Source organism: Athene cunicularia (assembly GCF_003259725.1).
Source record: "Athene cunicularia isolate RWA chromosome 14 unlocalized genomic scaffold, athCun1 chr14_part1, whole genome shotgun sequence".
Lineage (NCBI taxonomy): Eukaryota > Metazoa > Chordata > Aves > Strigiformes > Strigidae > Athene > Athene cunicularia.
In genome coordinates this window covers 15,858,293-15,886,269 of record NW_020799118.1, presented here as the reverse complement: position 1 = coordinate 15,886,269, position 27,977 = coordinate 15,858,293, and the positions used below count along the sequence as shown (strand labels likewise).

Sequence of the window (27,977 nt, the reverse complement as noted above, 5' to 3'; positions counted from 1 at the left end):
GATTTAAAGACACAAAACAATCATATATATGCTGTAGAAACCAAGACATGGCTGCCACTAGATGTTACAGTGATTGCCACAATAAAAAAGATCCCCCATTGCTGGAAAATCTGGGAAGAGCACCTGAAATGTCTAACAAAGCAACGCATAAAATAAATACACTGGATTTGGGCTTTTCTCAGGCTTTGTGGTACACTGCACCACGATTAACTCACCGTCCACATAAGCAACACCTCCAGGAAGGATCCTCTTGACATAAACTCCATATTCTTCTCCAGTGAGCTCCTTGATGCCACCAATCACCTTAATACCTGGAGGAAGAAGTGCCCATGACATAAAGGCAGAAGAACCACAGTTTCCATAGCCTGTGCTGGAGGGCAGCCTTGGGTACCACCCCCAGGCACCCTGGCATTGCCTGACACCCCTTTTAAAAACCATTTCTGGAAAGCCCCATGTATCCCCTGCACTACCCCAGCAGCAGCAGAGAAGCAGAATGGGACTGCTGACTCAGCACAAAGGCTAAAGGCGTCTGGTAGCACCTGCTTGGACCAACAGCTACAGGGACAAAGCTCCCAAAAAAAGTCATAGGCAAGGAGCAACCACCTTCCCCAAAACCAGGTTCATAGAATCACAGAATAGTTTGGGTTGGAGAGGACCTTTGAAGGTCATCTAGTCCCACCCCCCTGCAGTGAGCAGGGACATCTTCACCCGGATCAGGCTGCTCAGAGTCCCATCCAGCCTGGCCTTGAACATTTCCAGGGATGGGGCATCTACCACCTCTCTGGGCAACCTCTGCCAGTGTTTCACCAATTCACTGTAAAAAATTTCTTCCTTATATCTACACTCTTTTAGAACAATGGTTTTAAACTATCACAACAGGCCTTGCTGAAAAGTCCATCCCCATCTTTCTTATTAGTACTGAAAGACTGCTAGGTCTCCCCAGAGCCTTCTCTTCTCCAGTCTGAACAACCCCAACTCTCTCAACCTGTTCTCACAGGAGAAGTGTTCCATCGCTCTGATCATTTTTGTGGCCTCCTCTGGACCCACTCAAGCAGGTCCAAGTTCATCGCTGATGGGAAAGGATCTGCTTCTGCTGTGGATGCCTCAGCCTGTGCTGATGAGACATGTCATAGGAAGCATTACTGGGGACAAGCGTTTCCCCCAGGAGACCCACTTTGAGGGGCAACACCTGGACAAGCCCCAGGTTCAGTACAGTTCAGTACATCCCCACTGCAAGCTCGCCTGCCTGTCAGGTTCCAGCAGCATCGCCACTGCAGCCTTTGAAGCTGCCGCCAGTGGCAGAGCTACACATCAGGAGCAGCCACTTTTTGTCACTGTTTGGACCCAGGAGGAGCAGCCCAGAGTCAGGAGACAGGGTGCAGAGATGACCTTTGGTGTGGCCCTGAAACCTCCCATTGTGGGAGCGTGGCTTGGATGCCCTGTAGCACCTTGGCTTGTGCTCTGCACGGCCACCTCTGCAGGCACGGGACCTGTCCCTGCCAGCGTGTGCAAGTTGGCTGACAAGAAAAGGCCCAAGAGACTTATTTGTCTGGGACTTATTAAGTCCTGCTTCAAAGATCCAAGCTACAGACAGAAGGATTTAAAAGCCTGTCTTTAATTAACAAATCTCTCCTGAGAGCCACCGGTCAGGCATTTTGCTGCTCTGGACAGGAGGGCATGCTGAGGACAGGCAGCACTGCAGAGAGGGGCACTGCCAGCATCAAGCCAGCTTCATCTTCTGCCTGCTCCACTGGGGTGATGAGCTGCTCGAGCTTTGGTGAGGTCCTGGGATGCAAGAAACACCTCCCTCCAGGGGAGCAGAGCATAGCTTCTTCCCCAAAACACAAGACCCATTTCTGAAGCAAGCAGGAAGGAAGAGGAGTGGACCCTGGGTTGGGATTACTCAGGACAAGTAATTATAACCCAAGCTCTGCTCTAAGGACTCTTGCACTTTTCAGCTCTAGGGAAAGAGCTTGTCTCTCGAGTCACTTTACACTAAAATGGTGATTAAAACCAGATTATTACAGTTTTTCATTTCAATCCCATATACACCAATTGCTGCTTCTCCCAAGCACAAGACTCCAGTCCCATCTGGGTGATGGAGTTTATTCGCTGGGTTTGACAAATTAACCATACAACTCCCCAGTGTATATTGAGGAGCTGTTTTACCGATGGCACTGGGAACTCAGAGCAGAACACCCCAGGAACAGTCACCAATGTTGTTCTCTATTACATTTTTAAAGAATTCACTAAAATTGGAAATATTGCCCAGATGAGGTATTTCTGAGCAACGTGTGCCTCACCAAGGCATCGGGACAGGTCAGGCAGGTGGTCCAAAGCCAGGAAGAGATGCTGTAGCCCGAAAGCCTGCTGACAGAAGGTAAAACCCACTCATCACTGAGGATGCTCATCTGGAAAGCTTCTTGGCTCCCCACTGGGCTGGGGTGGCTGCTGGTGGGCTGGGGATAAGGCTCGCACTTGGAACGGGTTTGGGAAACCCCTGGCATGGGGGTGGTCCTGCAGAGGCAGAGCCCCATCAGTTCCCCTGGATGGGGAGGACACTGGAAGTCTGGTTTAAGACAAGATGGTAACTCAAGAAGTCATTGTATGTCTTTCTTCACACCAGAACATGAAGTAATTAGGAATTATAAAATGCATTAGAGAAATCATATAAAAATCTGCATCTCAGAAGAGGCACAGCTGTAGCATCACCCAGCAGCCCTACGGGACTGGCTTGTGACAAGCTCCTCTGCTGAGGTATCAAATCAGGAATGACTCATTTCCCTTTTGTGTCTGCAAATCAATTGTAATAATGGCTGAAGTATCTACAAATCCTCCTTTATCCCCAACGATGCCAGGAGAAAATCCGATCTTGTTGTTAAAATCAATGATTACTCACAGTATTGCTCCCAGACACACTCAAACTTTGACAGGAGGGAGGAAAAAAACCTGACACTTAACTCCCCTTGTTAGCAAACCAGATGGGTGCTGCCAGGTCCTGCCCATGTTGCCCTCCCACCCATCAGCTCGCCGTGAAGGCACTGTGGATGCCTGTCCTGCTGCCTGAGAGATGCACCGGGGAGTCCCCACCAGGGTGGGGAGCAGGAGGAGGAGGAGGAGGAGGAGGACAAAGGTTCACCCCTGCCAGGGCTCTATCTGAGCTGTGGGACAGCCCAGGACTGATTGCAACAAGCCCAACTCATCAGAGATTGTGCTGGTAGCATTCCTGGGAGTCTTCATATTTTATGAACACTTACTGCAATCAAATTTATATTTGGGGCCCAATGTCGGTAAATAACGGCTCTTTAATTATCACAGCATCAAAGTCCTGGCATAATGCTTATTAAGTCATACTTAGGGCCAGATAATCTAGCCTATTTTGGATCCCTCTATTTAATCTTCCCTTTCTGGCAAAGGTTGTGGAGCTGATGCCCACATCCCCAGTATTTTCTCTTTCGCAGAATAAATGTTTATGGGGAAACTCCAGGTGGGCATACAGGTTAGACTGTCTGAGATGGCGTTTTCTTTAGATTCTTAGCAATCCTATCAATTTCTTCAAGACCCTCATGCTTCTCTGATGCATCTAATCCCACCCCACTAATGCCAGTGTCACAGTTCTCAACTTCTGAGGCTATCATCTCACCTACCCCCAGCTCTGTAAACCACAGGTCAAGGCAAGTTCTGGCTAATTTGGTTGTTTAGCCCAACTGTAATCATGTCCAGCTCATCCCAACCCCACCGGCCACCATGCCACACTCCCAGTGGTCCGCACGGAGAGAGGCCACCTGCTTTGCACCTAAGCTAGCAATGTTCAATTACATTTCCCTTAATCCCTCTGTTGATCTTGCAGCCCCAGCCAGCTTTTTCTGTCTGGAGGAAGGGACAGATTGGAGGTGAATCACTTGCTGCCCTGTCCTAAGAAGATGAAGGTCAAGATAATGGGATCTCTGTTTCTGAGAAATGCTTCTTAATCAGCACTTCCCTTTGATGGCTATACTTTAATTCAAAGTTCAGGTTTTAGGAGCCACCAGGAAACCCCTTTGAACTTCTGCTGAGGTTCACATGTGGGTTTCCACCTAAAGCCACAGAGCAACAGACCCGGGGCCAAACGCTGACCTGCCACGCTGGCACCGAGCGGGCTGATGCTGCTCTAAAGAAACTCTGCTGGAATAACACCTGCATCTGAACATAAGAAACTCATGGAGGCACCTTTTTTTTTTTCCCCCCCCCCAAACCCACATTCTGATTAGCTACACCTATGACAGACATGGGGCTCCTGCAAGCACCACTTGGTCCTCAGCAGAGAGGGGTGATTGCTGGAGGATGATCACTTGTCCTGGGTGTTTCAAGACTCACAAGAGACAATGAAGAAAGATGATGGCGGCATTAGAAAATCCACATTTTTGTATCTTCCTGAAGAACATCACTCTGTAGAGGATCTGCAAGACCCTGCAAAGACCCACTGGCCACAGACTGGGAGAAAGGAGGAGTACTGGATCCAGCAAAGTGACTCACAGTGGGCTGCAACATCTGTGCACTTCTTCCAGAGGTCAGCCACAACCCCATCAGGCTTTTCTGGATCTCCTCCTTTAACGAGCTAATCTAAACCCAACAGCTAAAATCCCATCAACTCAACCAAATCCACTTCTGGAGATTAAAATGATATTCACTGAGAAAGGACATTTCTCTGAGCTCCGAGCTCCCATGAACCATGAACAGAAGACTGAGGGAAGAGTCAGCAAAGCCATTCCTCCACAACAGAAAGCCCCGTTACCCAAGGACTGGAAACATCCTTTAATGAATCTGTAATTAATCTCAGATCTCAGGAAACCTGAACTTGTTTCTCTGGTGAGTTTGACTTCTCAGGAGGGGTCCTCAGATGGTCACCACGGGACCTCACCCAGGGTCCCACACTGCTCTGCGGGGTGATGGCCTGCACTTGCAATTAAAAATTATGGAGGAGACTGCGTGGTGGACCCTGAGAAATCCTGATGCAGGATTGCAGGTTTTTATAAAGTCCATGGAAGAGTGCCAGTTATTTATGCTGCCGGGTACACAGAGGTCAGATGAGATGCTATGCTATATCCTTTTGGGCTGAGTTTCATAAACTTGTGGCTCTTTCTCATGTTCTGATGGCTATGACAATCTCTTTTCCCTTCTCTTCTCTGCTTTGATGTTCAGAGCACTGTGAAAGGGCATCTGACTCGCTCGGTGCTCATACACTTACCTGTGGGCCAAACTTTCCAAAAACAACTCACAAAGGCCATTCCCAAGGAAAGCTGCAACACCCTGCATCACCCGTAAGGGTGGCTTCCCTGGGGGGGCAGGAAGCTGGGAAGTGCTTGGGATTTTATTTATTTATTTTTCATTTTTAATTTTTTTAATTGTAAAACTTTTTAAAATTTTAATTTAATTATTTCAGAAATTTCTGAAAAACCTTCCCCCCCCTTCCCTCCATCCTCAGGGGAGCGGCTCTGGCCCCAGGCTCCTGCACAGCTCTCAGCACTGCAGCTGCTCACCATCAGTGGAATTAGTTGGGATGTTGACCTTATTTTAACCTCACAGATACAAAAGCTGCTGTCAGATGCTCGACACAGGCAGGCACAAGAAACAATATTTCTGTGGGATATCAGACTCCACAGAGGGATCCAGCCCACCCCAGTGTCCCTTGCAGAGGTTCAGTACTCACCCAGCCCATTTGCACAGTTGTAGAAATCAAAGCAATGCAGCATTCGATCCATCCCATATGGTCCCATGAGTGTCCTGGGAGAGAAAAGAGAAGCATCTTTCTTTCATGGGCTAAAATAAACAGACGCACAGGTGCCTGACCAACATGCACACAAGCGCATCCTTCCCTCCACCCTGGACATTGCCCACAAAATGATGTAGACACACAGGTTAAGGGACACAGCCCTGCATATTAAACCCTCACTGGCAAAATCAACCCCTTTCCTGTGAAGTTCATACAGATAAATGGAAGAATATGTGCAAGGCTGGACATCATCTTCCCCACCCTGGAAATCTGATGGACCTGTCTGTGATTCATTACCCCAGATTAACGGCGCTGGACAGCTGTCCAGCTCCTGGGAAATGAGATCAGAGCTCAGACCAATGTTCTGGGAATAAACCAGTTTCACAAATACATCCGGCCTGTAATGAAGACAGCCGGGCACAATCCGCTCCCGAGGTTTTGTAACGCTGTCAGTCTCCATCCCTCTGGCAGGGGGTCTGGAATAGGGGGATACAAGATCTGCCGAGCTGTTTCAAGTCCCTTCCTCGCCAGGTCGAGCATGGGAGCTTATTGTTGCAACCCAAAGCAGGTGGAAGAGCATCATGCCCATGAATTTCCCCCTGTGACAAGTAACTCTCCCAACTGCCCCACAGTCTCCCCCTAAACACCCTCTGGCAAGGTGGGTGTTCCAAATAAATGACACCAAAAGCATCCAGTTCCACTCTGCTCTAGCTGGGGACCCCGACTCCAAACCCGGGACCACCAGCACTTCTCCTCCTTGGGTGGCCATGGTGGTCATCCCATGAGGATGGGTGGACTTAAGCATGGGTGGACCTTGATCTGAGAGACCCAGACCAGGCGTGCCAGGTAGGAAGCCAGGAGTGAGGGGCTCTCAAAATACTCCACTTCCCAGGATTTAAGTTGCAAGAGAAAAGGAGTTTCTGAATCAATATCAGATCCCAAATCTGGATGCAGCTAAGGAGGACCAACACCACAGGCTCCTCCAAGTCCAGCAGAATGCCGCACAGGAATAAATCTCTGCAACTTTCTTTTCAGGCATCCAAAATGCCTCTCAAAATATCAAGCCATTCTGCAAAGCTAGTAACACCTGCCTCTAAGATTCAGACTGAAAGCTTTTTCTCCTCATTAAAAATAACCCCTATTGATATTCTTGCAATGTCTCACATATTGAAGAGACCAGACAAACAACTGGCCACATCTGGCTGTCAGAAAACAGAGCTTGAAGGCATCCCAGGAAGCCAGAGCAGCCCTGGGCCCAGGATTTTCAGAGTATTTTGAGAAAGCCGCCGAGGTAACTCCACCATGAGTAAAAGAAATAGCTCAAACCAGGCTGAAACACAACATAAGGACAGAGGTTTTGGTAAAGCAGATGTCTCCTCCATACAATCAATTTTTTCCCTGATGCAATGCACAAATGGCAGAGCAGAAGCAAGCTTCACTAATGCTAGAGATGAAAGAAACCCAACAACCAGCGCCAGTGATCATGTCCTCAGCTCTTTCTGCTGTGCACAAGCCATCTCTGGCACCAAACCCTGGTCCTGGAGAAGCCACAGCAGGTCACCCTCGGCTCTCTAGATGGAGGTGGCCACCACGATCCCCAGGGCTGCCCCGTGCCCCCTCCCTGGTTGCTGCCCCAGCTGCAGGGGTATTACCTGCTGATGATGATGGCTCCCTTGTAAAGGACAGAGACAGCAGGCATCTTGCTGGCGGCTGCAGCCCAGCCCTGCTGGGCACCAGCCACTCTGATTTGGCAGGAATCCGTTAAAATGATGAAAAAAAAAGGGGGGAGGAGGTTGGAGGTGGTCACATGGTCTCCCCGTATGCATGTTAATTCCACCCAACATTAACACAGATCAGCTAAAAACATCTCCAACTTTAGATTAAAGCTTATGCAAGCCAAAGCCAACACAGCCCATCACAAGCGCCTTCCCAAACAAGGCAGGAGGGAGCTCTGCCAGCCCCCCCAGCAGGCCTGTCTCACTCATCATTAACACAACAGGATGATTATGTGGAGGCATCTTTAAGTCTTCAGGAACAGCCCCTCCAGGGATGAAGGGCAGCATTTGGTGCAAGACGTGTGTGCTCACCATCCCTAAAGGCTTAAAATCCATAGCAAAGCTTTGGAAGTAATAACAGACTGTAGCACTTAGGGGTTTAGGGTTGGTTGTTTTGTTTTTTTTCGTTTAGCATCTTTTCCAGCTCCCAGCATTTCCTCATTAATACAAGGCAGGTTCAGCTGTTCCACTATCCATTGGAAGATCAGAAATATGATTTGCCTTTAAACAGTATCTTCCACCCCCATCTTGATGCACATCACCCAGCCGCAGAAGCAGTGTGCCCTCTCTTTTGTGTGATGTGGGGATGGAGGCATGAGATGAGATTATCCAAGTTTGACCAGTGAGCAGGGACAGAGCTGGAATAATCCACCTTTGGGTTTGGCAGGAGCAGGGCTGTGATCATAGAATCACGGAATCATCAAGGTTGGAAAAGCCCTTGAAGGTCCTCCAGTCCAGCCATGAACCTCACCCTGACCATTCCCAACTCCACCAGATCCCTCAGCGCTGGCTCAGCCCGACTCTTCAGCCCCTCCAGGGATGGGGACTCCCCCCTGCCCTGGGCAGCCCATTCCAACGCCCAACAGCCCCTTCTGCACAGAAATCCTTCCTCAGAGCCAGCCTGACCCTGCCCTGGCGCAGCTTGAGGCCATTCCCTCTTGTCCTATCACTTGTTCCTTGGTTCAAGAGACTCATCCCCCCTCTCTGCCCCCTCCTGTCAGGGAGTTGCAGAGGGCCAGGAGGTCTCCCCTCAGCCTCCTCTTCTCCAGACTGAACCCCCCCAGTTCCCTCAGCCGCTCCCCAGCAGACCTGTGCTCCAGACCCTGCCCCAGCTCTGTTGCCCTTCTCTGGACATGCTCGAGTCATTCAATGGCCTTTTTGGAGTGGTGGGCACAGTATGAAATGAAGAGAAAATCCCAGGAAACATGGTCCCCCGGAGCTGCGGACAGTGGGAGGACACAGGTCCTGCATCCCTGCCACCTCTGGGGGACAGCTAAGGTCACAGGTAGGCTCTTGGCCCTGACACTGTCAATGGTGTCTTCCTCCTGCTGTTTTCACAGCACCTCTACAGGTTCCTGGCCAGACCCCAGGAGTGCTACCAGACCTCAGTGTGCATCAGTCCAGCTCAGCTCGGGGTCAGATATGGATGTGCTTGCCTGGGACTGCAAACTCTTTGAATTTGATTTCCTTGAATCTGATGCTGTTGGATATTGCTTTTCCATGTGTGAACAATGGATTTTATTAGCAACATCTTCCCCGATGCTTGTGTGAAGCCTTGTTGGGCAAGCGCAAGGTACTTTAAAACACTGACAAATGTGAAAAGTTTTCCTGCATTTTAATTGCTTTTTATTAAAGTGACTTCCAGTTGAGATCATTTAGATTAAATATTAAAAACCTGAGCAGACTAGACCTTTAGGTGGCCAAAACTCCTCTAAAAAATTAATTGATATAGCTGCAACATCAAAATTTGGATAAATATTGCCAAGTAGACAGCAAACGTAGACGCATCTGGTGATATATAAGAGCACTCCAATAAAGCAAGGCATGCCCAGCACCGAGTCCACATCTGCATAAAGGCTTTGGCCAAACTGAGCTGAGCCCAAGGGATTGTATGTGGGACCATGGCCGAGTCTGCTGGATGGCTGCAGCCTTCCTGCACTGAGCGCCTCACAAAGCTGCTCATCCACACAGCAACCCAGCTTGGGGGAGATGCTCTTTCTCCTGCCATTCCACAGACGATGTTCAGGGCAAAGGGAGCTGAACGTCACACTCCATTAGTGCTGGAGGGTCCAAGCACCCGGTGACCCCCAGCTCTGGCCATAAGTGATGCAGTCAAGGGTAGCCAGGAAGGTTTTCGGCAGAATAGACACACAAATTCAACTCCACTGGGGTGCAGTAACCCCGGGGAGCTGCTCCACACCAGGGGACAGGTCCTTGAGGGGCAGAAGCGCCCCAGCACCATGCCCACCTCGGGGTGGCCTTTCTGGGCAGCTCAGCTGTGAACAGATGATCATACTCCAAGTCCTCTAATGCACTAATTGTCCCGGTCACAGTAAGAGACAATTTCCATCCCACCACCAAAATTCCATGTACAACCTTCTGATGTTGTTAAGACTCTGCTAATAAATTAATTCACAGAATTACCCTTCTAAGTCACGGGCCAGAGCCCTGGTTGGAATAAATTAGCACTGCTGAAGGGAAGGGATAGCACAAATCCTGGAGACAACGTCAACAGGACAAGGTGACCTCTCTGGCCAGTTTCAGAAGGGCTGCAGGAGAGCTCGCTGGAACCAGACATGCAGGCAAACAGGAGAATTTCCCTGCCTGGCAATTCAGTAATTCATCCGCCCTGGTTTCTGCATCTTAAGGAACAATATCCACACAACATTAAGCAGACACATGTGTGTTTGGGGCCTGGGTGCTCAGAACCTTCAAAACCAAATCCTTCAGCAGCCCAACCGTAGTCTCTCCAGCTGCACCCAGAGTGATGCTTCCCCTTCCCGCATGCCAATGCTTCATACCAGCTGGGTGGGATGTTGCAATAGACCACATGTTTGTCTGTGAGGTGGTGAAGTAAATGAAAATTGAATCAAAGAGGCCCTCAGGGAAGAGGAGCAGGGCTCTGCTTCCAAGTTTATCTCCAAATCCTCAGATCCTTGTCTCCATCCTCTGAAACACAGACTTACCCTGGCAAAACCATTAGATGCTGATGCTGCTCCTGCTGATTAACATCTGTCTTATTTAGACTAAGTTTCAGCAAAGTAGTTTCAGAAGTTTTTCGGTGTTTTAGAACTTGGGCTCACACTCAGGAAGGATTTATAAGCTTCATGTAATCTGCCTGAGGGATCCAGTCCTACTCTGTATAACCGATGTTGAAGGCAAACATCCCACTGGCAAAGGGGATACACCAGATGCTCAAGTTCTCTACTGAGCTGGAACCTCGCAGAGCAACTCAGAGTAAGTCCAGCTGGAAATCCCAGGCTTAATACCCTAGGGGACCACCAACAAGACTTTACACTTTTTAAAAAGTGAGTGAATGGAAGGAGCATGAATTAAGTACAAACTAACACCACAGGGCTGGACAGTGTATAAACATGTGCTTAACTTGCATGTCCACCTTTTTGTTGACTGTTAGAAAAATGAGTTTGAAAACTCATTGAACTAATTGAAAAAAATAATTTTCTATGTAAAAAGTTATTTTTACTTGAAAAAAAAATACTTTAAATATAAAAAGTTGAAGGAAACTCTATCAGTCAGCTTCATTTAACAGTAGCATGTATAAGCAGGGGTGAGTGAAGCTATGAGGGAATCAAAATAAGTCTTAGAGCAGGACCATAAGGTAAAAAGTTGTCGACAGCAAAATATAGCACAAGTCAGGCACAATCCCAGTACATTTTTCTCAGAGATCATGAAGGGGAAAGTAGGGGAGAGGAAAACTGGGAGTGCTGGTTTGAGGCACAGAAAGGGACTGGGTCACGTCCTAGTGACCGCATCTACTGCAGCAGTCGCTGCCCCCATCCCACAGCAACTGGCTGAGCTGCTGCTTCCTGCCCAGGAGCAAGGAGGAAAAGCAGCCTGCTACTTCGGCTGGCTGTGCCCTACACAGCATCCTGCCCCCTCCTCCCCCAGGGCATCACACCTTCTCTAAACCCTCAAATTTTGACCACTGCCAAGAGGAAGCAGGTAAAGAAGATGGTGGCAATATATTTGTCTGGGTTTCAGAAAGAAAAGAGGGGAAGAGGATGTCTGAAACAAGCACAACCAACTCTGAAGTTATTTTTTCTAATTATTCAAGTTTTCCCTTGCCCTTCCTACCCAGACTACAAGCAAACAGTGCTGGGAACGTCTGGCCCACGATAGGTGGAGGGTTTAATATCATTGGGAGTGTTGGCACCGTATGGTCAATACAGAGGCAGAAAGATGTCCAGCAGAAAACGCAAAATTGCGTGTGAAGGCTTCGCTCAAGTTTTGTCTCTTGTGAAACACACTTTCATTTCTATGATGGGGTCACAGTGTTGGTGGACAAGAGTACCTGACGTTATCTTTCTGGACATGTGTGAAGCATTTGACACTGTCCCACACAACATCCTTGTCTCTAAATTGGAGAGACATGGATGTGATGGATGGACCACTCAGTGGGTAAGGGATTGGCTGAGTGGTTGTACTCAAAGAGTTGTGGTCAGCAGCTCAATGTCCAAGTGGAGAGCAGTGATGAGTGGCATCTTCAGGGGTCAGTGTGGGACATCTTTGTTGGTGGCATGGACAGTGGGATCGAGGCACCTCAGCAAGTTCAGCGATGACACCGAGCTGTGTGGGGTGGTGACATACTGGAAGGAAGGGCTGTGCCATCCAGAGGGACCTGGACAGGCTGGAGAGGTGGGACATGCAAACCTCATGGAGTTCTACAAGGCCAAGGGCAAGGTCCTGCCCATGGGTCAGGGCAATCCCAAGCACAAATCCAGGCTGGGCGAGGAGTGGATGGAGAGCAGCCCCAAGGAGAAGGACTTGGGGGTGTTAGTGGATGGAAACGAGCCAGCAACGTGCGCTCACAGCCCAGAAAGCCAACCGTGTGCTGGGCTGCACCCAGAGCAGTGTGGGCAGCAGGGCATGGGAGGGGATTCTCCCCCTCTGCTCCACGCTCCTGAGACCCCCCTGCAGTGCTGGGTCCAGCTCTGGGGGCACCAACATCAGGACACGGACCTGCTCGAGTGGGGCCAGAGGAGCCCACGAACATGATCAGGGGCTGAAGCAGCTCCCCTGTGAGGACAGGCTGAGAGAGTTGAGGGTGTTCAGCTGGAGAAGAGAAGGCTCCAGGGAGACCTTAGTGTGACCTCCCAGTACTTAAAGGGGCTACAGGAAAGGGGGGAGGGACTCAGGGGTGTAGGGACAGGATGAGGGGTAACGGTTTTAAACTGAAAGAGGGCAGATTTAGATTAGATAGAAGGATGAAATTCTTGACTGTGACGGTGGTGAGACACTGGCACAGGTTGCCCAGAGAAGCTGTGGCTGCCCCCTCCCTGGAAGGGTTCAAGGCCAGGTTGAACAGGGATTTGAGCAACCTGCACTAGTAGAAGGTGTCCTTGCCCATGGCAGGGGGAGTGGGACTAGATGATCTTTAAGGTCCCTTCCAGCCCAAACTATTCTGTGGTTGTCTGATTTGAAATTGAGGGGTTCAGTGAGTGCTCTCCCCAGCCAAACAGTCCTTTGCAGCCTCTCCACTCAGGTAGGGTCACCTCCAAGTCATGTTAAGGCCATACAAGCAAAGAAATAGAGCCATTGGTCTCCTCAATTATTCCAGCCCCAACATTGAAGCTAAAACCCAGGAACCGATCTTTTAATGCAAGTTAGCCTTCAGCACTGACTGATAGGAGATCTAGAAGGCTTGTGCAGCCCAAGCCACAGCTCATGGAGATCCTTTGGCAAGTGGAAAAGCCATCTTGTCTGAAACTAGGCCTAAATAAATGTCTCCAGCATGTCAAAGGAGATGTCTGTCTGCCGGAGGGATGGCCAAGAAGACAGCTCCACTGCTTCCCCTATCGAAGAGGACCCACCTATATCACTGCGCTAGAGCAGGGCTGTTTGTCCCAGCACCTCTGGACTTCCAGGCTTTGATGTGAGCAGCTCCTCACGTGTTAGTTTTCACTCCCTGTCATGGTTTAACCCCCACACAGCTACTCACTCACTCCCCCACGGTGGGATAGGGGAGAGGATCGGAAGAGTAAAAGTGAGAAAACTGATGGGTTGAGGTAAAAACAGTTTAATAGGTAAAGCAAAAGCCACGCGCACAAGCAAAGCAAACCAAGGAATTCATTCACCACTTCCCATCAGCAGGCAGGGGTTCAGCCATCCCCAGGGAAGCAGGGCTCCATCACACATAACAGTGACTTGGGAAGACAAATGCCATCACTCCAAACATCCCCCCTTTCCTTCTTCTTCCCCCAGTTTTATATGCTGAGCATGATATTATATGATCTGAGATGTCCCTTTGGCCAGTTGGGGTCATCTTCCTGGCTGTGTTCCCTCCCAGTTTCTTGTGCCCCCTAGCCCACTCGCTGGTGGGGTTGGGTGAGGAGCAGAAAAGGCCTTGACTCTGTGTGAGCCCTGCTCAGCAATAACAAAAACATCCCTGTATTATCACACTGTTTTCAGCACAAATCCAAAACATAGCTCCATACTAGCTACTATGAAGAAAACTAACTCTGTCCCAGTCAAACCCAACACATTCTCCACCCCTTATTCCATATCATTTACGTCATGCTCAGGTCCTACGCTATCCAATACATTCTCATTACTCACCACCCTGCTTCCCATCCCTTGATCCAATCCACAGATATCCTTCTCTTAGTCTATGGACCACCCCTGTAAAATGTCTGTAAAATGTCCACAAGTGTCCTCTGAGTCCATCTAGTCCATGACTTTGGGCTCCATCTGTTATGGTGGTCACTCAGGACAGTCAGAGCCAAAACCAGCACAATCCCTTTGTGAAGGTCTGCAGACTCCTGGGAAGGATGCTCTCTCCTGCTTCTCCCCGCCCTGAGTTTTCCTGGCAGCATGTTTTTAATTTGTATTTAAGAGAAAATCCAGTGGCACAGTCCTCCCTGCCTCCAGCCAAGCCGTGTGCTGCCTGAGGGGAGAGCTGCCTCGAGGCTCCCTCCCCTTCAGTACCTAGGGCAGGAGATTTCAGTCTTCTTGCTTTAGGAAGCACCATTAGGATCAGAGATACAAAGTGATGGTTTAGGTAAGGATGCAACAAAATTGATGAGAGTTTCTTTTCTACCTGACAGAAAATCATGACAGATGCAATTCATTGCTACCTTATTATCCACCTCTCCTCTAGACGCTGGTCAAAGGACCTTGTGGGAAAGCAGCCTTTAGCCTGTCTGTGGATAAAAGATTCTTCTACATTTCTTCCATGGTCTGTCTTCTGCCTCCTTCCTTCCCTGTTTCTTGGGAAAGACCAACACAAGCACCAAAGCAGGTGAGCGGTGGCCACCGAATTGTGCTTGCAGCTGGAGGAGCCAGGTGTGGTTGTCCTCACAAACCAGGGCTGGCTCCTCACAGACAGGCACTCACTGTGGTCGATGCTGGCTGCAGGATGGAGAATTGGAAGATTTGTGATGAAAAATAGTTACAGAAGGAGAGAAGATCCAACCACAGGGACAGGCCTGTTGGTGAGCATGAGCAGAGAAGCGAAGAGGTGCACCCCTGGCAGAAACATGGGGCAAAATAAGAAAATCAAGGGAAAGGGCCAAGTACAAGGACATGCCAGCAAGCCGGGAGGGGTTTGCCCCACACGCACCATGCAGTCAGGCAGCCAGGCTTGGCCAACCTTGGTGCAGGGAGCAGCCAAGCCTGAGTATGGCCAGACATCAAGGGGACGCCCAGCCTGGCCAGGTCCCGCAATGAGCGTCCCAGGACCAAATCACCCCAAATAGGTGGCGTCTCCAGGCAGGATCCTGAGTTCATCAAAGCAGTGGCACAAGGATGCCCAAGGTGGGGACAGGCGGGTTGTGCTGGCAGCAGCATCACCGAGCCCGCAGGGAGCCTCTGTGCACGGCTTCGCAGAGGAACAGGGTCCGAGCAGGTTTGCATGGGTGGGATTTAGAGGTGGAAAGACATCCTGCAGTGGCAGTGAGGTCTGTCTGAGGGCTTTCAGCTCTGGAAAGTGGCAGTATGAAGTTTTGAGGTGGGAGGGTGCAGCCCTCAGCAGGGCACTGTGTTATGGTCTCTGCCCGCATCCCACCAACACCAGGGGCTGCCATGGGAGCAAAGGGCTGCCCAGACAGCATCGGGCACTTGCTTAATAATGACCCAACGTTTGTTTCATGACAAAACAAAATTAGCGTAGATTGAAGAGGCATTTACATCTGATTAGGAAACAGAAAAACGCAATTGTGCTGCTTACAGGATCGGCTACAAAGCGTTGATAATAAATCAAACAAAATAAATTGGCTGCTATGGAGCTGGGCAGCAACTGCCCGCTGTTCACAGTCACAGTGCAGCCCACAGCATTTTCATAAATATTACCCATGGAGTCACTTCAGATGAGCTCATAAGGTCAGGGACATTCACAGACAAGTCTGAACAGAAGAGGAAACAATCATAGAATCATAGAATAGCAGGTTGGAAGGGACCTCAAGGATCATCTGGTGCAGCCTTTCTTGGCAAAAACACAGTCTAGACAAGATGGCCCAGCACCCTGTCCAGCTGAATATTGAAAGTGTCCAATGCTGGGCAATCCATCACTTTATAGAGAAGATTATTCCAATGGCTGATTGTTCTCATTGTGAAAAATTTTCCCCCTGTGTCCAGTGGGGATCTCCCCAGAAGTAACGTGCACCCAAACAAAACCATGCTGCTGAAATTCCTGGTGAAGAAAGCAGGCAGGTACTATGGGGAGCACCTGGGGACGGGCAGCTCTGTGCACCTGTCCCAGCCCTGGGCAGCAGCAGCTCCCTGGCCACCCACCTGCAGGCAGGCAGAGGGGTGGCAGCAGCAGAAGCGGTGATGCCGCTACCCCAAGCCCCAGGTCCTGCCTCTTCCTGGTGACACCACTCGGAGTGAAACCTCATCCCCACGAGCGGGGCTGCCGGGCTGGCAGCAGTCACACATCCATGTCTCCACACCCCATGGGCACCTTCCTGCTGGCCGTGCAGGCCTCAGTGGTCCTCAATCTCCTTCCCCTGGGGCACTGAGGGGGATCCCAGGGACCAGAGAGGCTGCCCAGGGGTGGCTACAGCTTCCCACCACTACATGAACGGTTGCACACCCACCCCCTCCTCCCGAGGTGGGTGGCCAGCCCTGGTCGTTGTCACACACCTCATCTCTGCAATGTTCTTCCTTACGAAGGGGCTCAGTCCTCCAGGATAGAGGGAAAGACATTCCTGAAAGGAAAGCCAGAGGCCATGGCACCCCTATCCCATCCTAACAACCTCCCTTGGTGACCCAGCTCCACTCACTGCAGCCGAGCGTGGGGTCCCTCCAGCTGCGGAGGACAAAGGGTGGTTCCTGAGGAGCATTTCATCCTCCCCACTCCTTGTGGTGGTGGGTCACCCTTCACTCCTGCCTGAACCAAAGCCTGCTCATTAGTCTAAAGATGGGGGAGTGAGGAGTTCTGAAAGCTGAGGCAGTTTTCCAATGCTTATTCCCTCCTTCTCTTGGCAGAAGATGTTTCCACCCTGGGCTGGATGCATCTCCTCACCTTCCATGGAGGAAAACACTTTCTCCCAGTGCATCTGCCCCATAAACCAGCATCACTGGGCCACCAAGATCACGGGCAGATGGAGATGCCATCTCTTGCTGCTGGCCAAGCTTTTCCATTCTTCAGCCCCTCTTATCACCCCCCTCTACACTTCAACCCCATTTTCCAATATCCTTCTCAGCTAGTGGATTTCTTCAGCATGAGGGATTCATCCCAATGAAACTTTACTATCTAAAAGTTAGGTCTCTGCTGCCCATCACCTACACCTCAGTTGGGACAGGGGCATCTAGAAGGAAGTTAATCCTGTCTGAAAAGAATCCATCAGATCAACTAAGGTGGACCATTTTGTGGAGGTGCTTCTTGCCCAGCAAGAAGCGGATCAGCCTGCAGACACCTGCCTGGCAGAACTGGTCTCAGAGACTGCTTGGGCTTAGAGAGGGGTTACAAGTGTTTTCCCAAGGACAGACCCCTCTATCGACATGCAGCTCATCCCGTGCTGCTCTGAAAGGCTTTGGTTGAGGAAAAGGCAAAAGGGCTTCTGTAAATAGCCTGTCATGCAGTAATTAGGAAAAGAGGCTGTTTCAGGTGGGACCGAGGTTAGGCTTGGTCTGCCAGAGGTTTTTGGGAAACGTGTTTATGCCAGAGCCCTGATGGCTCAAGATGACTGTCACCCAACATCTGCTCTAGCTCAGACCTCGGATGTATCCACTTGAGATGGGGATTAATGCAATTTAAATACAATCATGTGGAAAATCTTGAATGAGCTCACTTCATTTTCACCCCAGCGGGACTGAGGCACGGTGGAATCTCACGGGGGGGAAGCCTTCCTCCTCCTCCTCCTCCTCCTCACCCTCCGGTGAGGTAGGTGATCTGTTGCTCTGCCTAGATACTCACGCTGCAGCCCTGGTTTGGGCATCAGCTCCTGTGAAGGGTTAACAAGATTATAAACCTCCCTGCCTTTCTAAATCCCCTGGGCCGTGGGATTGGAGTGGTTATAAACTTATTAACAAAGGATGGTCGCTGGTGGGGGCTGTGGACCCTGCTCTGCTGGCCAAGCCACCACTCTGTCGTCCCCAAATTAACTGGGGAAAATGTGATAATGATGGCAGGAAACTTCTTTCTCACTTGGGTGAGTTTCAAGGAGGGGGGGGAAATGGCAGGGTATGGAAAGACAGGAAAACAACATATTTTGGGGAAAGATTTCAGAACGTGCTGCTGAGTTGGGAGTGCAGCAGAGGCTTGGGAAGAGCTTTGACCCATCCTTTAGGTGTGAACATTGCCAAGCTCAAATCCAGACCCCAGCACAAGCCATAAGCACAGCAGCAATAACAATGCAAAGAGGACTGGGGGAAGCGCTGGGCCAGCCCTGCACCCCGGCCGTGCCTGGTGAGGAGCCGGCAGCAGGTTTGCACCCGCACGGAGCACACACAGCGTGATCCAGCCACCAGCCATGAGACCTGCCCAGCATCACTGGGCACCTTCGGGGCTGTTTTATTTCCCACTGGGTCTGGCAAAGCTCCTGCACAAAAGCCACCATTGCAAAACCTGCTTACAGCCTCCAGCAGCTGCTCTCTGGAGGAGCGAAGCCGTCCGGGAGAGCCCTGTGGGGTCACACCGGCATCGCTGCCGGGAGAAACCAGTGCTGAGGGATAAGCCGCTGGTCCAGCCACGGTAATCACCACCCCGTGCCCTGATGATGCTGGGCAAGGTCCCACTGGCGGCTCACATTTATTTATTAATTTCCTATTTCAAACTCTAAAATTAATCTTTTAATCAGTGGCAGAGCAGAGCCATACTTATCGGAGCGCCAGGGAGGTGTTATCTCCCTGCCATCTGCTCACCATCCTCCACCGTGTCCTGGTGGAGCCTCCAGACAGCCCAACACCGGCCAGCGCATCTGGCACCCACCACATGCAGGGACCAGTCCCCCAGTACAGAGCTGCCTGCCCCTCAGCTGAGGCTCTCTGTCCACACAAAGCACATCCCAGTGGACAAAGCTGGGGGAGGTTTCAACCCAAAACCCCGGCATATGAGCAGATTTCTGAGGTCAAAAATGTTTTCTGAGCATTTTTGCCTCACAGGGAAGCAGGGGTTAGCAGCCATGGGGACCCCAGTGAGGCTGCTGATGCTGCCAGGCAGGGGTGTAGCTCTGCCTGCCCCCATACACACACCACAGCCCCATAACATCACCACTCATCAGTGGCACCAGCCTGGCAGTGCTCTCCGAAACTACCTCCTTCTGACTGACAACAGATTCTGCCTTTTCTGCACCCAAAAGCATCAGGGAAGCAGTGGCATAGCACCCCAAACCAAACTCTCGGGTGAAGGTACCTGTCGCCCCGGAGTACTGCCCTCACTAGCCTGCCTGCAGCACCCCTACCCCTTGCCCTACTTCAGCAGGAGATGGACTGTGCCTCAGCAGCATTCACAGTCCCTGGTGACTGCAGGGTGCCCTGGGCTCTCGGTCCCAGGCTCAGCCAGCCCGGGAAAGCCTCTGACAAACCTCAGGACAGACCCAAGAGCCCGCCAGAGCCCCCGCTGGCTCTGGGTCCGGCCCACTGACCCTCAGTTAATCAGCTAAAACTGCACGCTCTGAACCCTGGCCCCGGCCACAGCCACCCTCCCGCCAGCTTTCTCTGCCCTACATAGACATCTGCAGCCGCCCAGCACCCGCCTTCACCTCCCGTTCCCCCTGCCGTGCCGCTGCCTTTCCCGCACCCACAGGGGTGTCCCCGCTCCGCACCCACCTGCTCCCTGGGCACTGGCACGGGGTGGACGTGGTCCCTTTGGGGAGGCTGGTTTTGCCAGATGGGAGAGCCCAGCACTGGGGCTGCAACAGGAGCAAGAGCACCCACAACTGCTTGCAGAGGCTGTGGTTGCTTCCCCAGCTATTGCCTGCAAAATAAATCCCCTTCCCCACCCCTGGTTGATACTGGCCTCACCTATGCGCTGCCCCTCCTGGGGGACCTCAGATGTGGGGGACCCCCAGGAGACCCTGCCCTCTGGAAAGGGGCCACCAAAATTAATTGAATTAAACCCTGCAAAAAATCACAGGCTCACTGAACGCATCCTCCTCCCTAACACTGAATGGTCCCGAAGATGGGTCCAAGACACCGAGCGATGCCCCATTCCCAGCGTGGCAGCATCCTGCCCTGCTTACCAGTAAATGAGAGAAAGCCCATCAAAGTGCTCCAGGTCACAGCCAGGGGGCTGGGGGTAGGACATCATCCAGGGCCACCAGTCCCCACTGAGACCTTAGGGCTGCCGTGGCCAGCTCCCGCCGCCCAGGGCCATGACCTCAGAGTGCCAGCGGCCAGCACAGCTCCCCGCCACGGCTCCCCGCCACAGCCGGCTACATCTAATCCTGGGTGAGCGAGCATGTGATCGCCCCTTTCCTGGCTCCCCCCGGCTAAACCCCGCCGATGTCTCCAGTTCTGCAGAGCCAGCTGGGCGTGGAGTGTCTGTGCCACTGCCCGGGGATGCTGAGGTACGGCTAATTCCAGCCAGCAGGTCCAAGCCCCCTGGGGTCAGAGGTGCTCGAGGCATGGCACAGCGAGCGCCTCCGCCGCGGGACCCCCACAGCCCCCAGCAAAGGTTTCCCATCACTGGGGCGCAGCTGGCAGCAGCAGGCGTCCCGTTCGTCCTGCGCAGCACAGCCCCTGGTTCAACAAACTGAACATTTATTTTAGCAGCACAACCCTTTCACCTCCCTACCGCTGAGGTCCCCCCCTTGCCTTGCACTCGCAGTGGCTGTTAATGACGGTTATAATCATTAACGCCAGTTATAATCGATGGTTAACCTGCTACCACAAACTGTTTAAAGCCAATTGCGGGCGTCACCGACCTGCGCTAACCCCGGGCTGCGGCAGCACGCACTGATCCCCTCCTCCCCAGCAGCTGCCAGCCAGCTTCAGCATTTCAAATTATTTATATAATTTGGGGCACAACTCTTGCATGGGTTTTTTTCCCCCTCCTGTTTAAGGTTATCTTGTCACACCCCAGCATGCAAATGATCCTTTGGACTCTTAGGCAAGCCCTGGGAGCCAGCACTGAAGCTGGGGGGAGGGGGGCTTATCCTCGTAAATTATTGCCGTGAGGTCACAGTGGCCCCATCATGCTTCCCTGCATCCAGCTGGGGGTGGGATGGACGGACAGCAGGATGGGCAGACAGCAGGCCAGGCAGACAGGTCCCTGATTCATGGTGGTGGAAAAGGCACAAAAGAGCATCAACCCACTGCATGATGTGTATTTTGTTTCTTATTCCCCCCATCAGGCACTAGCCCAGAGCAGACGGGACCTGGGGATGAGGTGAGTTCCAGAGATTACAAAATGCATCCATCTGTCCCTGTCCCTCATGGTCCGGGAAAGCCACCAGCCCACCAGGGGCCAGGTCCTGTGCCCACCACTCCCCCAGCTCCACGTAATGCTGGGACACATGGGGACTAACTGGGGAAAACACTGAGTGGTAGAGACGGTGGCTGCCGCCCAGCCCCGAGCCAAGGCGTCCCGTGGGCGCTGGGCACGGCAGGTCTGTGGAGACCCGGTGGTGGCCGGTGGCACCTCCAGACGGGGCATGAGCGCCTGCAGTGAATGAGTCGGGAGAGCTCGGTCCTCGGGGTCAGTGGAGCCGCCGCAGCCTGCACCGCCCATGCTGTGACGAAGAGGAGGGAGGAGCCGGCGGGCGGGCCTGGGACAGGCAGGTGAGGGGCCCCGCAGCACCCGCAGCCACCCAGGAGGGTGTGCCCGTGCCCGGGGTGACAGCCCGCAGGCACTGCTCGCCGGGCGTTAACGAAGCTGCCTGCGAGAAGGGGGTGAATTAACTCTGATCCCGCTCAGCATCCTTTCCGAGTGACTGTGCAGGATGTGCCGGTGCCAAAATCCTTTTCACCTGCCACCTCCCAGCACAGTGACAGGTCCCCTGATGAGGCGCAGTCCTCTGCCCAGGACAGCCACCACCACCAGGGCTCTGTCCCTACACACCTTTAGGGATGCAGCTTTGCGTGACACCCTGCCCCAGGCCAGCCCTCTGCAACACATCCCTGGCCAGGACCCCTGTCCATAGGGGCACCCCACAGTGCATTTGGGCTTCAGGACCTTCCCCAGCCCAGCGAACCCTCCTGCCGAGGGGTGCCAGTACCCCACGCTGGTGCGGGGAGAGCTGCCTGCTCCCAGGGCTGTCGCAACCCGAGGCTGGGTGGTGCCGGGTGTGAGCCCTGGGACCGGTTTCTGCTGCTGGGAGAGGACGGACAGCAGGGTTTGCCGAAACCGCTGGGAGCGGGCGGGCGCAGGGGTGCCAGGGTGCCTTGACCAGCTCAGGGCTGGGCCGGCCTCTCCCAGTCTCACTGGATTGGGATTGTCAAAGGCAGTGTCACCCTGCTCCGGGGCAGGGCGGGATGGTGAGACCACCCCAATCCTGCCCTGGTGACAGTGGTCCAGCTCCGCTGGGGTGCCCTGGAGCATCATTTCCACCTCCCTCCTTGTAGCTGCTGGGAACCCGCAGGGATGCCCCACGGGTGCATCACCCCTTGCCCACAGCCCTGGGGGGTCACAGCATCCCCTGAGCCAGGCTTGTTGGGAGAACCATGAAGACATGCTGGAGAGCGAGGCACTGCCTTGCCCTTTCCTCCAAGAGTTTCCGTGCTGGCGGAAATGGAGAATTATCTTCCTCGCCCATCAGAGGCCCGTGGGTGCGCTCCATCTGCATATTTACACAGATGCAAACATTACACCCCGGAAATTCCCAGCCTTTACATCATGGGCCAAAGACTGCCATGGACCCTTGACCTTCTCCCTTTTGATGAGTTCTGAGGAGCCTGTGCCAGGGCAGACCCTGCCTTGGGACATCCCAGCCAGGGCCGCGGCTGCAGGTGATGGTCCCCTGTGGGTGGTGGGACCCCCTTCGGCATCAGGACTGCTGTGATGGTTTGGGGCTCCAGGGGTGCATACTGACCTCTGAGCTCCCACAAGACCAGTGCTCCTGCACAGGAGGCAGAAGGGACAACTGTGTGCCCTCCCTGTGGGGAGCTGGGACACCCCCCACCCTCTCTATCCCTTCATGAGACAGGAGAATAAGGACCAAGAGCAGCTGCCACCAGCTTAGATGCAACGAGCACATCGTGATCTTGAAATCCTGATGCCACCAGCCCCGTTGTATAGTGCTCAGCGCCTTTCTGAAAGCTGTGGCTGGGGACACAGGATCCTGCCAAGGTGGAGGTGTCTCCCCATCCCTCCCCCTCAGGTTTTCTGCGGATTGTCCCCCCTACCTCCTCGATACCCTCTGTGTATGCCACCACTTGCTACCTCCAGCCTGACACCCCCAGCTCCTCAAAGCCACCACATCAGCATGTTCAGCTACAATGACAGTGACAATGCAGCTCCTCTGTTCCGTACCACACCGGGAGGATGAGGAAGAGCTGAATTTAATTTATTCCATGCTGCATTTTCATGCCAAATGAGTCAGAGCGCCGGCCTCACTCAGTCTTTGTTTTCCTTGGCTGCTAGCACCAGCTTTTGCTTAGTGTTTGTTCAATATTTAACTCCCTTGATGGCACTTAGGCTCAAACCAGCAAGTGCAGCAGAAAAAAACACTTCCCTGCTGGGACAGGAGCTTTTCCATCCTTCAGCTCCACTTGGGAGCAATGCACTTGTTTTATGCTATTTATTTCTCACAGCTTGATGAAGCCCTGAGCTTGGTCCTTCAAGCCACTGCATCCCATAAGACACATTTAAAGCTACTGAGGCTCACAGGGGCTGCAGGATGAAGCCAGAGCAGCCAGGGTGGCTGCTGATTTCAGAGCAAAACCAGCCTTAAACAGAGCTGAAGGAGGTTTCACCCGGCACAGGACCAGTAAGGAACGAGCACAGCTGCATTCCAGTGCGTGTGGGAGCCGGCGAGAAGGAAGCAGCAGCACCGAGGTGTTTCGGTGCCCTGCTTTCCTGCACCACACAGGCTGTAAGCGGGAACTCCCTTCCCACCCCAGAAGCCAGCAAACCCCCGACATAAGAGCAAGCGGTTCAGCTGGCCCCTCCAAGAGCTGTCAAAAAAGTCCCACCCAGAAAATAAATGAGGTTTTGGCTGATGCATTGTTGGTTTGTGTTCCACTGAGTGTCTCAGCTTCTGGAAGAAATTTCCAGATTTTTTTGCCCCTACTCCCCCATCCAAAGCTAAATTGTAAAATTCTTCATTGGGAAACGGTGCTGAAAAGCATCCAGGGCTGAGCATCCCCATGCCCAGCTCCTCTGCTACAACAGGTCCCCAAAACCCCTCAATAACACAGGATGTGCCAGGTCTGCGGTGACTTTTGGGGTGCTTGGGGAGGGGGATGTTTCTGCCACGATGCTGACTTGACCCATCGAGCTCCAATGCCTCCTTGGGTTGGGATGGGCTTGCGTGGGGCACGGCGGGATGGCCAAGCCCATCGTGAAGACGTCAGCAGGGAGCAAGATCCCAGCAGCTGATGCCCATCCTGCACCTCTGGGCAGCGGGGTCGGCTCGGCCAGTGGCGATGGGGCTGGTGCAGGGTGGAGCAGGATGAGTTCGGCAGGGTGTGGGATCCATGCCAGCAAAAGGCTTGCCAGGAAAATGCAATCTCGTTGCATAAAATGTGCTCCTCTCCCGCTCCCCTCCCGCAGCAGAGGCTCAAGAGCTTCTTACTCAGGTTAAGTCAATATTGCCACATTGCTGCCCCTGTCGAGGTGCTCACTCCCACGGCAGACTGATGGGTGCTTTAAGGGCTGGAGAGGAGTCATGGGAGCACAGCTGGGGGGTGGGGTGGGGTGGTGTCCCAGTGGGCTCCAGCCCTGAGCACAGCTTCCCAGGGTCCCCAGGAGCAGCATCACTGGGGCTCAGCATCCCCCCATGAGCTCCAGGCTGCCCCACAGTGGGGCCAGACCCTGCTCAGCAGCACCCCAGGCATGATGGGGTCAAAATCATCTCCCCAGTATGGGCTCCTGGCTGGCAGCACACTCCCACTTCTTGATGCTCAAGAGACTTCAGAGGAACTGGGGGCACCAGGTCCAGGTACCAGCACGGGGTGCGCTGGGTCTGGCAGCAGCAGGAGCTGGGGGGGCACAGAGCACAGCGGGGACCAGCTGCATCAGTAAAGTTGCCAAAAGGCCTATTTTCAAAATAAATGCTGCAAAAAACCCAAACAACTCCCATCTCAGGAGCTGTGGCTCCAACAGACCCCAGGTGCGGAGGAAACCTCAGCACGGTGTGTGCGGTGCTTCGGGCAGGCGCCAGAGCTGCCAGCACCCCAAATCACAGGCCCCCAGGTCCCCAAAAGCACTCCGTGCAATACGGCTTTGTACCGTGCCTCTGATCCCAAGCCAATGTAAAGGCAAAATACCTGGGCAGTTTACATAAGACATAGTTTTCCACTACGACGGAGTTTCTCTCCGCCCGGTGTTTCACCCAGCAGCTGCAATTTTGTGGCTCTCAAGGGCATTCGCACACAAAAAATGAGCCACGCCAGAGATGCGGGGAGATTAGGAGGATTAAGGCTGCAGAGCTGGCCCAGGAAAAGATATAATGCAAAAACCCTCCGGTAGGCAAAGGCATTTCATCCCTAAACCCCGCCTCTGCTCACCTCTGCAAAGGGTTTAAGAATGAGGGGGGCTCTGGGATGTGTACAGGTCATGGGGGGGAGCTGGAGGAGGAGCAACTGGTCCCCTGAGCACCCGGGAACCTGTTGCCACTGGATATTGGGGGGGGATTACAAAAGCACAAACACCAGAAAGTGTTTCTAGAGCAAAGACAGGCAGAACTTCACGTGGTAAAATATAAGTAGGTGGGTTGGGTTTCTCCCTCCTTGCCCCCCCTTGTTTCGGGGTCGGAGCCAGCACACGCTGCCCGGGGCAGGGAGGATGGGGGATGTGGGCGCTGCCTGGCCGGGCACAGTTGCCTCTGCAGCAAGGGGATGCTCACAGCCTCCGAATGACCCACAGCACTGGGAAAATCCTGCTCCCTCCCAAAAATAAGGAAAGCCTGGTCTGCTCCTCGGCTAGGGCAAGAACCTGGCAGGGCTGGGTAGCTGTGGTGGGGAGTGTGCCAGCCTCCCGGCACTGCCAGCCCAGCCAGCCCACAGGGATTAGCTGGTACCCGGGGAATGGGATGAATGGTCCTTACCAAGAGGATTCTCACAAACTGAGTCTATTTAGAAGCAAAAATTGAAGCTGGGCACCCTGAAGACAAAGCTGTAACCTCAGTTATAATAGTTAGAACAGAGCCATCATGGCTGGTAGCTGATAAAGCCCAGGAGCTCGGCCCCAGCCAGCGTGGGGTCAACCAGCAGCCCCTGTTTCGGGGCAGTTTCAGGGCTGGTGCTGGATGGCGGCCGCTGTCAGGCTGCTCCAGCCTCACCCTGTCGCCCCCCAGCAGTGGACGGGGTATGAGGCTCATTGCATGGTCTCATCCCACGAGAAGCTCGATGCTGGCAGGACCTTGCCACCCCTGCCAGGACATGGCACTGCCACATCGGGCTTCAGCACAGCCTTGGGCACCTGTGAGTGTATTAAATACATCTCTGCTCGACGATGCTTGGCTGGACGAGGCCATGAAAACTCAAAGCATTGCTATTTTTCAGGGTGGTAGCCCGGCTCTGAGTGGATTGCAGGTTCCGTGGGGCATCAGCTGCAGGTTTCAGCCTCACAGACGAGCTGGTTTCTGGTGAGTAATTCACCACCGAAAAGCAGCTGGCAAAGCCAAGGAGCACAGTCAGACCACCCCAGTGCCACGGAGCCTCTGGCAGCCTCCCCACTGCTTGCCATTGTGCCTAGACCTTACAAGGAAACTGCCTCTTGCCCCTCAAAAGCAGCCAGGAGGACAACCCACGGCGAACCGGGGTGGAGGAAACACTCCTACAGACCCACACAGACACACACACACACTTGCCTTGTGCTGTCGCCGCCAGGACCCATGGCCTCCCAGCACCCCGGGCAGGCAAAGCCAGACCCACGCCGGAACGTCTCGCTGGCCGGAGGGCTCTGTGCTCTCTAAGGGCACCCGGGATGAGCCGCCCTGGAGCAGAAGCAATCGTCGGACGCAGGGGATCGGGATCAATAGGTCATGGTGTGCACTGACTTGCCCCTAGAATGAAAATCAGCAGAGGATTTGGGGCTGGTGGGGAAGATACAATGAGGCCTTTAATCCCACAGAGACACAAAATCCCAGGATAAAAAGGCCAGAGCTGGTCCTAATTGTTGACTGCTGCGTGCATGCGGATGTGTGAGCAAAACCTCTTAGGCTGCAGTGGACCTGGGGGAGGCACCTCATTGCCTTCTCCCGCCTGTATGCCCGAGCCCCCAGGGAGGAGGGGATCCCCCTTTGTTGGGGGGCTCTGCCCCGGCACACACAAGGGCAGTGCTGGCACCGGCTTCCAGGCCCCGGGGAAGGATACACCTGGATGGAGCCATGATGCTCTCTGCACACCAGTCCCTTGGAAAGAGAAAACACCCGGGAGGTGCTGGGGCAAAGCAGGTGGGGCAGGGAGACCGGTGGAGGGGGCAGCCAGCCCCCTTGGCTGCCCTTCTGTGCCTGCACCCCGAGCCCATCACCCCGAGCACCGGGGCTGGGGGACCCCCCCAAGCTGCTTCTCGCTCTGCTGCTCCCCACCTATGCCCTGGCTCCAGGGGGATGTCACGGTTGACCCCGCACATTTTTGGAGGGTCCCAGCCCTGCCGGGGCTCCCCTTTGAGGCAGGGCTGGGTGCGGGAGCGCTGGGCTCCACCAAAACCTTCCTGGAAGCCGGGGAGCGCCGGGGGCGGGCGGGGGAGGATGCTGCGGGGCCGGGCCAGCCCAGCCGGGCAGCGGCAGGCAGGAGGCAGGCAGGAGGCAGGCAGGCACTCGCACACCTTCCCCTGGCCGCCCCCACGGGCAGCCCCGGGCGGCGCAGGAAGCCCCGCCGGCCCCTCCGCCTCTCCGCCCCGCGCCGCCGCTCCGGCAGTGATAAAGTGCAGGTAATGAGGAGGG

At 53.4% G+C, this 27,977-nt stretch overlaps 1 protein-coding gene across 3 annotated transcripts in view; it reads right to left on the bottom strand.

The window, feature by feature from the left end:
- The window catches only part of LOC113485679 (syntaxin-binding protein 4-like), a 49,746-nt gene extending 29,387 nt beyond the window's left edge, over positions 1-20,359 (bottom strand). For 2 of the 3 annotated variants that reach the window (XR_003399471.1, XM_026859035.1), the window contains exons 1-3: positions 20,169-20,359; positions 5,690-5,763; positions 216-311 (exon numbers count right to left, since the gene is read on the bottom strand). Coding sequence is in view for 2 of the 3 variants with exons in the window: in XM_026859035.1 (XP_026714836.1) it covers positions 216-311; positions 5,690-5,763; positions 20,169-20,236 (238 nt within the window). In the remaining variant the exon portion in view is untranslated. Of the gene's footprint in view, positions 1-215; positions 312-5,689; positions 5,764-7,404; positions 7,495-20,168 lie in introns of all 3 variants that reach the window. The other variant, XM_026859037.1, reaches the window with a different exon arrangement.
- Positions 20,360-27,977: the final 7,618 nt, after the last annotated feature.